Here is an 11,002-nt window from a genome sequence, read left to right as displayed (position 1 = left end):
AGCTAATTTTACCCCCGTTGATTGTGTCGCTAAACATTACAGCTAATTTTACCCCCTTTGATTGTGTCGCTAAACATTACAGCTAATTTTACCCTCTTTAATTGTATCGCTAAACACTATAGCTAATTTTAACTAAACATTTATTTAATCTAATTCATTCAAACAGAAACATTTTTTCTTGTCATTCAAATCTTAAACGAGTTTTTGCAAAAAGCTATTAAAATTGCATGAATTTAACACACGCATGTTTGCTTAGATGGGATGCATGATAACTTTAGGCTTGCACAATTAAGTATTTATTGACTGTAAAAGCGGCGCATCCTACAATTGATTTTTAAAATAAACAAAATGCCAAATTTTTAAATAAAAAAGGAGTTTCTTTTTTAAGAAAATGTAACATTTAGTCTCCGACAAACCGCTATGTCGAATATATAAAGTCTAGAATTATTTACCAGAATCCTACATCTTCGCCATGCGGCACATATAGTTTAAAATGTTCTTGTGAAATTAGTTCAAATACATGGTAATTACCTACAACGGATGAGGCTCCATCCACAACCTGAAACTCTTAATTTATTGGCATAATATAAGGTTATAATAATATCATAATGTCTTCTATAAATGATAATATAATTTGCAATTGTCTGTCTGTTTGTTTGTTTGTATCCAATAAACGTCAAAACGGCTGAACCGATCGGGCCAAAATTTTTTGTGGGACCTCGTGTGACCCCAAGGAAAGGATATTGATGATTGAATTTTCAAAAATGTTCCTCTAACGAAATTCGAATTTTAAAAATTTTGAAAATCCACGAAATTTTTTTAAAATCCCTGAAATTTTTTGTTTGTCTTTCATTTTACAATGTATACAAAGAAAACATGTTCAAAATTGAAAAAGAAGATGGGTGCGAAGCGCCCTAAAAGCCTAGTATAATATAATTTGCTTGTCTGTCTGTTTGTTTTTGTTTGCTTGTATCCAATAAACGTCAAAACGGCTAAACCGATCGGGCCCAAATTTCGTGTGGTAAGGTTTATGAATAATCAAAATTTCAAAATCTAGCCTCCAACAAAATTCGATTGTCTGCATTTTTGAAAATTCACAATTTTTTTTTATTTTTAGTTTTTAGTATTTACCAATTTGACAATAAACAAGTTTACAAATATAATGAAACAGTCCGTATACATGCATTGCGTATACATACATTGCGTATACATACATTTCGTATACATACATTGCGTATACATACATTGCGTATACATACATTGCGTATACATTAAGGAGGAGAAGGAGGAGAAGGAGGAGAAGGAGGAGAAGGAGGAGAAGAAAAAGGATAAGAAAAAGGTTGAAGGGAGATGGGACGGGATCAGACATCTGAGGTAGAAGAAATGTGAATAGAAAAATAATTAGTTTAATTTGAAAAATGTTATCTAATATGTTATATGTTATATGTTATCTAATAAATAAATGTTATTTTCAAATCATTTTCATTTTTCTAAACTCTGCACATTTTAAATTTTCGCATTGAAATATGTACAATCTGTCAATTTATCTTAAAGAATATGCAAAATAAACAATAAGGATGAAGCTGAAGCTTCTAAAAAACTTTGAAGATTAGTTTAACTGACTATCTCATCAAGAAACTGATTAGACCTCTCTCTAATAAACCTGTGGATTTATGCTGCAGAGATAATGAGGGAAAATGTGAGAATTTAACTAAAATTCAACCCTTATAACGTTAGAAAAACGAAGATATCTTCTTCAATATTACTCATACATAGGTTTAAAGGTCACCGTTGTGAATCGGACGTGCTAATGGAGGGTCACTTGAAAGCAAATATAATTGCGTGAAACTGATTAATTTTGTTATGGAAAAACTTTTATTTCTGTTGTTTATAAAACATACATAATGATGATATATACGTTATTTTTGAGATTCTACTGTTTGATTTGTTAGAAGACGACATTACATAATAATATTATTTTTTATCATTAGACAAGAATGTTGGAGCATCCTACAACAGTTCTAACTCCAGTAGCAGCCTCGTTTGTGACCACGAGGTACTGACCCTTGACAGAGGTCTTGGCATTGGTTCCGTCAACGTTGAAGACGGTGGAGGTTCCCCTCACGTAGAACCCGTTGATCAGGAACAGGGGTGAGGTAATCTGGGTTCCAAGGTTCTACGAAAATTAATATTAAAGATTATTTATCGTAGGACGTAGAGTAAAAAATCCGTGAAAAATAAAGAAAAAAAATTTGGAACTGTGAAATATATAAACAAGGAACTATCCATAGAGTATGAAATCATTTAAGAGCAGAGTGGAAAAAAGGAGAGACAATCCGGGAACAGTAAAAAATAAACAAGATTTATTTCCTGGATTAGCCTAAAATCTATACTTACCACTGGAACAGCTGCGCAAGATGTTGCAACTCCTAGTTGATACTTCTCATTAGCCTTAGCTCCAGCTCCTGTCAGATAAGCCTTAACAAATTTTAAGATTGGAAAACACTTCTAAAGAAGAATTCTTTCCTCAGAACGTCGAAGACATCTTTCAAGGATGTCGTCATAAAATATCTATTTTTAGTGATGGTTTTTTTTCCTATACTTTTGCTCAGAGTCAAAATTTGGAAAAGTGTTAAATGTTGTTGAAATTATTGCAAAACCTTAACTGAATACAGTTTGAAATCTCGAAACTTCTAATATTTGTATAAACGTTTAAAACACTTTCTTAGGTTTTTTTGAATTTTCTATTGTGTATTGTTTTTCTTTATGATTCTACCTCATAAGTTGAGGCACTCCCATCCAGAGAAGTAATGGGATCTTGATTGAAGACGACGTTTCCGGTAACAGTATACACTGGGGCTGTCGTGGTTGCCACTAAGTTAGCTCTGGCAGTCTGAAACCCGCTGAAAGTGAACAAACCACGTGTATCGACACTTCCGGTTGTTGGAGCACCAGGATATCTTGCCTGGGGATACGCAGGGTACTGTACTGGATATTGGTAAAGTGGATACTGGTAAGGGTAAACAGGATACTGATATCCAGAAAAGAATTGAGGAGCAGCTGATGCAACCGCAACTAGAGCTAATAAGGCCAGCCTGAGAAAATGTTTTTATTAATACTTCCTAGGATGGATTAGGATGAAATACGCTGCTGTACTATAGAGAGACTATGATGAATTTATAGGATAAACTAAGATGTACCACAACCTGGAGAACTAGGATAAATTAGGATTAAAAAGGATTAACTAGGATAAAATAGGATGAATACGGATGAACTAGAATGAACTAGGATGGACTAGGATGAACTAGGATGGATTAGGATGAACTAGGATGAACTAGGATGAACTAGGATGAACTAGGATGAACTAGGATGGACTAGAATGAACTAGGATAAACTAGGATGAACTAGAATGGTCTAGAATGAACAAGGATGAACTAGAATGAACTAGGATGGACTAGGATGAACTAGGATGGATTAGGATGAACTAGGATGAACTAGGATGAACTAGAATGAACTAGGATGGACTAGGATGAACTAGGATGAACTAGAATGGTCTAGAATGAACTAGGATGGACTAGGATGAACTAGGATGGACTAGGATGAACTAGAATAAACTAGAATAAACTAGGATAAACTAGGATGAACTAGAATGGACTAGATAAAAAAGGATGAATTAGGATAAACTAGGATGGATTGGGACGAACTAGGATGAAATAGGATGAACTATAGGATGGATTAGGATGAACTAGGATGGATCGGGATGAACTAGAATGAACTAGGATGAACTAGGATGAACTATAGGATGGATTAGGATGAATTAGGAAGGACTATGATGAACTAGGATGGATTAGGATGAACTAGGAAGGACTAGGATGAACTAGTATAGACTAGGATGATCTAGGATGAACTAGGATGAACAAAGATGGATTAGGATGAACTAGGATGATCTAGGATGAACTAGGAAGGACTAGGATGAATTAGGATGGATTAGTATTAACTAGGATGAACTAGGATGGATTAGGATGAACTAGGATGGATAAGGATGAATTAGGATGAACTAGGATGAACTAGGATGGATTAGGATGAACTAGGATGGATTGGGATGAACTAGGATGAACTAGGATGAACTATAGGATGGATTAGGATGAACTATGATGGACTGAAGATTACAAGGACTAAGAACTGAACTGCTTACTCTATACTAATGAAACTAGGGTAGTTTCCTTGTTTCATTAGTATAGACGATGTATCAGTATCAAATCTTCCTATTTCATGTAAGGATACTAAGTAACAGTACAAACTCCTAACTCCGTCCTAGTTAAAGTAAGGATACTGATTAACAGTGATAACCACCTAACTTTGTCCTATTTAAAGTAAAGTCAGAGCTAAACACTTAACTCCGTAACTAAGTAACAGAAATAAACTCCTAACTCCGTCCTTGTTAAAGTAAGGATACTAAGTAACAGAAATAAACTCCTAACTCCGTCCTAGTTAAAGTAAGGACCCGGAGTAACAAGACCAAACTCACATGATGTTAGTTCTCTGGAGCTATCTTGAAGATTGACCTGTCTAGTGTTTTCTTCTTGTATTATAGTTTCTACACCTGGTAGGGCAACAACCATACAAATATGACTCCAGGGCCTGGTTAAACACGTCAAGTTTGAATGAAATATATTAAGTTTACTGTTCTAAAGGATGTTTTAAAAAAATTGAAACTATTTTTACTATGGAGTTATGAAGTTTAAAAATGAAACCTTAGTTTCTAAATTAGCAATTAAGTTTTCCCATGGTTTAGATCGGAATTATATCTAATTCGTTTATCTGGTATTATTTCGACTCGACCTGTATATGTTTTTATATTGTGCATCTAAATTATTCAAAAGGGTGTCCCAAAAAAGAAACTAAATGGTTTTGATTTTAATTGAAAATGTTATTTCACAACTTTTATAAAAGCATTTATAAAGAGACGGATCAACAGGGTTTCCCGCAATAAATGATGCTGTAAATACGGCCTAAAAAGCCTGTAATCCTGTATATTTCCAACAACAAAAGTGGGTAATCCCGTATATTTCCAACAACAAAAGTGGGTAATCCTGTATATTTCCAGCAACAAAAAATTACGTAAATAAATCTACGATAATTCTACGCTATTTATATTATTTATTTTCATTAAATTTTGAAAATCCACGAAATTTATTTGATAAAATCCGCGAACTTTTTTGTTTTTGCTTTTCAATGTATACAAAGAGAAAATGTTCACAATTAAAATAGAAGATGGGCGCCCTGAAAGCCTTGTATTTTATAATTTGTTGTCGTGATCTGGTTTATCTTAACTCCCCCCCCCCATAACTCATACTTAAAATCTTAATCTAGCTCACACGGTTTTGCTGTGGTAATTTTAGAACAGGATAAATATACCCAGTTTGAAAGAATAATAACGGGATGCGGAGACGATAAGTATTTGCTTTATCTAGATCTAGGTCAACCACCAGCAGTTCATGGTGGAGAGAGAATATTAACATCGTTGAAAAACGGTCCAAAAAGATTGGGGAGATATAAGATAGTAGAGACAATCATAATTAAAATTAGCAAACTGGTTTTTCTTAATGGTTTTAGATTTGAAATAATTGTCAACATCAAGCATACCAGAGAGAAGGAGAAGATAAAGGATGAAGAGGAGGAGAAGATCAAGAATGGAGAGGAGGAGAAAATCAAAGACAGAGAAGAAAGGAAGATCAAGGATGGAGAGGAGGAGAAGATCAAGTGGGATAGGAGGAGAAGATCAAGGATGGAAGGAAGAAAATATCAAAAATAGAGCGGAGGAGAAGATCAAGGGTAGAGGATAAGATCAAAATGGAGAGGAGGAGAAAATCAATAATGAAGAGGAAGAAAAGGATGGAGAGGAGGAAAAGGACAAGGATGGAGGAAAGGGAAAGATCAAGGATGAAGAGAAAGAGAAGATCAAGGATTGCGATGATGTGAAGATCAAGGATTGAGAGGAGGTGAAGATCAAGGAAGGAATGGATAAAAAGATCAAAATAGTGAGGAGGAGAAGATCAAGGGTAGAGGAAAGATCAAAATGGAGAGGAGGAGAAGATCAAGAATGAAGAGGAGGTAAATATCAAGATTAAGAGGAAGAAAAGGATGGAGAGGAAGAAAAGGACAAGGATGGAGGAAAGGTAAAGATCAAGGATGAAGAGAAAGAGAAGATCAAGGATTGCGAAGAGGTGAAGATCAAGGATTGAGAGGAGGAGAAGATCAAGGATGTAAAGGAATAAAAGATCAAAGATGGATAAGAGGGGAAGATCAACGATGGTGAGGAGAGGAAGATCAAGGTTGGATAGGAAGGGAAGATCAAGGATGGATAGGAGAGGAAGATCAAGGATGGAAAGGAAGAAAAGATCAAGGATGGAAAGGAAGAAAAGATCAAGGATGGATAGGAGGAGAAGATCAAGGAAGGAAAGGAAGAAAAGATCAAGGATGGATAGGAGGAGAAGATCAAGGATGGAAAGGAAGAAAAGATCAAGGATGGATAGGAGAAGAAGATCAAGGAAGGAAATGAAGAAAAAATCAAGGATTGATAGGAGGAGAAGATCAAGGATGGAAAGGAAGAAAAGATCAAGGATTGATAGGAGGAGAAGATCAAGGATGGAAAAGAAGAAAAGATCAAGAATACAGAGGAGGAGAAGATCAAGGGTAGAGGAAAGATTTCAAAATGGAGAGGATGAGAAGATCAAGAATGAAGAGGAGGTAAAGGAAGGACGGATAGAATGAGAAGATTAAGATTTTAAAAGTAGAGTTGGATAAAAGATGACCAGACGGGTTCAGGTTGGATTGAAGATGACCAGACGGGTTCAGGTTGGATTGAAGATGACCAGACGGGTTCAGGTTGGATTGAAGATGACCAGACGGGTTCAGGTTGTCTCTAGATTTGTTTTGATCCTCATGTTTTTCAATAAAATAGCCCCGAGGTGTTTACGCTGTGTATCATCCATAGAGTATCCTTCTTACCTTCCATACCTTCCATACCTTCATACCTTCCTAACTTCCTACCTTCATACCTTTCTACCTTCCTACCTTTCTACCTTCCTACCTTCCTACCTTCCTACCTTCCTACCTTCCTACCTTCCTACCTTCCTACCTTCCTACCTTCCTACCTTACTACCTACCTACCTACTACAAAAGAACTACATATTTCAAAGATTAGATTTATATTATTAGATGAATCATCAGGACTATTTACAAAAATATAAATGTTCATGGAGCGAGAGGGGGGGGGGGTGATGGGGCATGCGTCCCTATTAGGAATTCTTTAATTTTTGCCAATATTACATTTGATTTCGTTTTAAATGCACAAAACTTTATTTCTCTTGTATAAAAATGAAAAAATGTTTCTTTCTGAAAAATAATGGATTTTAACGTAGAAATAATAAAAACAACGAAATGTTAATTTTCAAATCTTGTTTAGGGTTTTCATGAAACATTTGAAAAAGCTAAAAATATTATAAACTAAAGTATATATTAAATATGTTACTAGTAGGTCTAACTGTATATAGTGTCAATGAATAAAATCCAGTAAAATATAATTTCAATTTCCTTTAGGAGTAAAAAAGAAAAATTAAATATTTAAATGTGATAATTTAAAAAACTATTTTCTATATTAGCTATAAGAAGGTCATATTAAAACACACTAAGTAAAAAAGATCAAAATGCATAAGATTGCATTTTAACAAAATGAATAATTGAGTAAAGTAATGCAAAACAAATAGTTAACACTGGCCAGGGCGTCTAAGTGCAAAGCAATTAAAGTTTCGAAATTGCAAATTTAAATTCTCACAGTTTTTGCACAAATTGGAGTTTGCAACAATATCTCCTGCAGTGTAGTCTGGTTCAGTTTATGCTTCGTGTTTAATTCTTTTCAAAGCATCTGTTTAAGCTCTTTCTAAAAGCTCCATAGTACAGTTAAAAGCTTCGTCAGGCTCCATTAAACGACTGAAAGCTCCATAGAACAGCTTCTTTAGGCTCCAGAAAAGGGGCGAAAGCTCAATAGACAATCTAAAAGCTTCTTCAGGCTCCATTAAAACAACTGATAGCTCCATAAAACATCTACAACCTTCTTCTAGCTCCATAGAACATAAAAAAGCTGCGGGAAGGTCTACAAAAAGTGTAAACTGTGCTTTGGCTTCCATACAATTAACTAACTACACTTTAGGGTCTAAAGAGTGGAACAAATCTACTTGCCGACTGAAAATATATCTGTTGAGAGCAGATCCTCGTCCAAATGTTGATTAATGTCGAAAAAGCTTGAATCTGATATATCATCAAGAGATAAATTGTTTTTACTCCGACCCTGATTCTCCAAACAGGGTTCGTCGGAGCTGAAATCTGTCAAAAAATGCGGGAACCCAGATTCCAAAATATCAAGATGGGAGGAGTCTACAGAGGACGGACAGGGACTAGAGTCTATGTGTGTGCTCAATATATCAACAGGGGACCGGGACAGGGGCGATGAACATTCAGAGTCGCCGTCGAACATATCCAGGTCCATGGTAGAACCTGGTGACATATAGTTGATGGTGGGTTGGGCTGGGTGAGCCCGGAGTACATGTTGTTGGAGTTGAACCTTGGTGTCAAACAAGGTCTTACAGATACTGCAGGCCATATGACTGGATCTATGTCTCACCAACTCAACCTTGTTCTTACACTGCTTGCTGCACACCAAACAAACCAGATCTTGTTCTCCACCATGGCTCTTTATGTGTCGGTTTAGGTGACTCTTCTGTGAGAAAGTTTTGTGGCAGACGCTGCAAGAAAATGGTTTGTCCACAACTGGTGAAGTGTGCTGCTGCATGTGAGAAATCATTGCAGATCTGTTTGCCAATTTTTCGCCACAAAGTCCGCATAGTTCCTTTCTTTCTCCAGTGTGGGATTGTTTGTGTATTTCTAATTTCTGTATCTCATTAAACTGTGCTCCACATACAGAGCAAGATAGCGGAGTTTCTATTGAATGAATCAGCTTTAAATGTTTCTGAAAATCAGTTCTTCGGAGAAACTTTTGTCCGCACTCTGTACACTCATAGTACTCGCTGGACTCGTGGAGAAGGACGTGATTCTTCAAATGAGTTTTCTGAAAAAATGCTGCCTGGCAAACATCACATTGAAACTTTTTCTTTCCCGTATGTTTCTCCATATGTCGGGCCATGTTTTTGGTGGTAATCGTCTTCCCACATACCCCACACTCTGCACTCTGTCGTCCTCTAATCTTTTCCTTCTCTCCTTCTCCGTCCTCCGTTGTGTCCTCTGAGTCCTGTGAGTAGGACGGAGAAGGTTGAGAAACACTATTCATTCCAAAAATGTTGATGATCTTAGAGTCAGTCTGAGAGCGATGTATTAAGATTCTAGCAGGGATATTGTTAATGAGTCCCAAGGGACGAACAGAAAGGTTAGATCCCTTTATCTGTCTGTCAGAAGGTTGGGAGGGAGAGGAGAGAAGAGACTCAACAGAAAGTGAACCTAGATTAGGACTGGTGACAAGATAATCATGATCCTGAGCCTGGGTTCCGCCCTGCTCTAGGTTTAAACTGTCAACGTCTAGAAGTTTCTCGAACGAGATCTCGTTTGTGTCCTCCAGGGAGTTGGAGAAGGTTCTGGAGCTGGGAGTTCCGGCCTCGGAGCCCTCGTAGGACTCCGTAAAGGGAGAAGAACTGCTCTGATCTGTGAGAATGGAAGAAAGATATTCTGAAGCTTCTGAATCTGAATCTGGCGGTGTCTCTAGGTGTGCATCAGACATATCTAGGTTTGGAGCCTCAAAATCCTTCTCTATTTGATCCAGGATAGATGAGAGCTCGTTATTTAAATCTACTCGGTTTATTTCCATTTCCTTCGAGAATTCACTAGAGACAAAATTATCCTCTAAATCCGACATATCAGGAGTTGGATTTCGGTGTCCGGCAGGGTTCAGTTGGGTAGAACTTACTTCGGGTTCAGACATGGGTTCCAGTTTAATAGAAAGCCCGGGCTCAATCTTGATCCGTCTTAAGGTTGTCTGGTAATCTTCAGTTTTCTCCAGTTTTCTTTTAGAGTTTAAAGCTGACCAACCAAGGTTTGGTTGAGTTCTGGACTCGGAGCTAAGAGAGGTTTGCTCCTGAAGTTTAGCTCGTCGTTTCAACTTCTCTTTTAAATGAACCTTTATATGAGCATTAAATGCAACCTTTTTTGAAAAAGTCTCCCCACAAATTGTGCAAACGTCAGGAGCAAGTTCAGGATCAGGTTTCATTATGTGTTCAGCTTTGATACCCTCCCTGAACACTCCCTTCTCCTGGTTCAGCATGAGCTGGACAAGTTTAACTCCTGAGGGTGTTGAAACCTCACTGAAAATGACTCCCTGCCTCTGTAGGTTTGATAATCCCCTGGAGATGGGTAGGATGAGTTCATGTTGTTTAGTCACAAGCATTCTCACAGAACTCGACTGCTCAACCTTAATCTCCATCTTGGTTTCAAGTCAGCCAGGATCCAATAGCATTTTATAACACGCCGGTACTAAAGTTTGACCCGGAGAAAAGAATGAAGGTTCAAAATGTTGTAAAAGTTTCTCCGGGTGGTGTTCTGAACTAGGGATAGAGGATAACTGTTCACATGGCTGGGTGTGGAGTGGAGTATGAGTAAGGAATAAGGAGTTACACCGGCCGGAATGACTAACTTAGCAGGTGGAGGATATGGAGGATAGAATAGCATTTATCGTTTCATTAAGACGAGGAAAGGAGAAGAAATTATCCCACCCCTGCTCTAAACCCAACCCGGAGATATTTCTCCTCCCGAACCTTCTCCGTTCATCCAGCTTGTTAGCTCAACAATACATACTTTGATTTAAGTTATTTAACTTGGGTTTAGAATGCGTTTTGCGCATTTCTGCTTTTATAGTCTGGAGGGCTTTATAATATTGTGGATTTAAAAATCATTTTTGCAAATTTGCAAATTAATGATTGATATAAATTTTAAAATT

General features: G+C 36.9%; 3 protein-coding genes across 3 annotated transcripts; 1 reads left to right on the top strand and 2 right to left on the bottom strand.

Moving 5' to 3' along the window:
• Positions 1–1,844: 1,844 nt before the first annotated feature.
• On the bottom strand, positions 1,845–4,571 carry LOC111699161 (uncharacterized). The gene is made up of 4 exons (XM_023469756.1): positions 4,529–4,571; positions 2,777–3,095; positions 2,398–2,478; positions 1,845–2,176 (listed from the first exon to the last, which is right to left on the bottom strand). Coding segments are annotated over exons 1-4 (591 nt in total). The 5' UTR covers positions 4,531–4,571; the 3' UTR covers positions 1,845–1,987.
• A 1,122-nt stretch (positions 4,572–5,693) lies between these two features.
• Positions 5,694–6,774, top strand: LOC111699174 (vicilin-like seed storage protein At2g18540). Its single transcript, XM_023469775.1, has 3 exons — positions 5,694–5,763; positions 5,848–5,993; positions 6,298–6,774. Exons 1-3 carry the CDS (start codon positions 5,694–5,696, stop codon positions 6,772–6,774), a joined length of 693 nt encoding a protein of 230 aa, XP_023325543.1.
• Positions 6,775–7,194: 420 nt separating this feature from the next.
• Positions 7,195–10,688, bottom strand: LOC111699198 (zinc finger protein 37). Its single transcript, XM_023469806.1, has one exon. The coding sequence runs from the start codon at positions 10,487–10,489 to the stop codon at positions 8,234–8,236; it is 2,256 nt and encodes a 751-aa protein (XP_023325574.1). The 5' UTR covers positions 10,490–10,688; the 3' UTR covers positions 7,195–8,233.
• Positions 10,689–11,002: the final 314 nt, after the last annotated feature.

This window comes from Eurytemora carolleeae, unplaced genomic scaffold, assembly GCF_000591075.1.
Source record: "Eurytemora carolleeae unplaced genomic scaffold, Eaff_2.0 scaffold30, whole genome shotgun sequence".
In the NCBI taxonomy this organism is placed as follows: Eukaryota; Metazoa; Arthropoda; class Copepoda; order Calanoida; family Temoridae; genus Eurytemora; species Eurytemora carolleeae.
Note: the sequence above shows the minus strand (reverse complement) of the source record. Positions and strands in the feature narration are given on the sequence as shown.

Coding starts and splice junctions, on each gene's coding strand:
- LOC111699198 (XM_023469806.1), bottom strand. CDS start 10,489: ATGGAGATTAAGGTTGAGCAGTCGAGTTCTGTGAGAATGCTTGTGACT.
- LOC111699161 (XM_023469756.1), bottom strand. Junction 2,479..2,776: donor GGAGTGCCTCAACTTATGAG/GTAGAATCATAA, acceptor AAATTTGTTAAG/GCTTATCTGACAGGAGCTGG. Junction 2,177..2,397: donor CTTGCGCAGCTGTTCCAGTG/GTAAGTATAGAT, acceptor TAATTTTCGTAG/AACCTTGGAACCCAGATTAC.
- LOC111699174 (XM_023469775.1), top strand. CDS start 5,694: ATGGAGAGGAGGAGAAAATCAAAGACAGAGAAGAAAGGAAGATCAAGG. Junction 5,764..5,847: donor GGAGAGGAGGAGAAGATCAA/GTGGGATAGGAG, acceptor GTAGAGGATAAG/ATCAAAATGGAGAGGAGGAG. Junction 5,994..6,297: donor ATGATGTGAAGATCAAGGAT/TGAGAGGAGGTG, acceptor AAGATGGATAAG/AGGGGAAGATCAACGATGGT.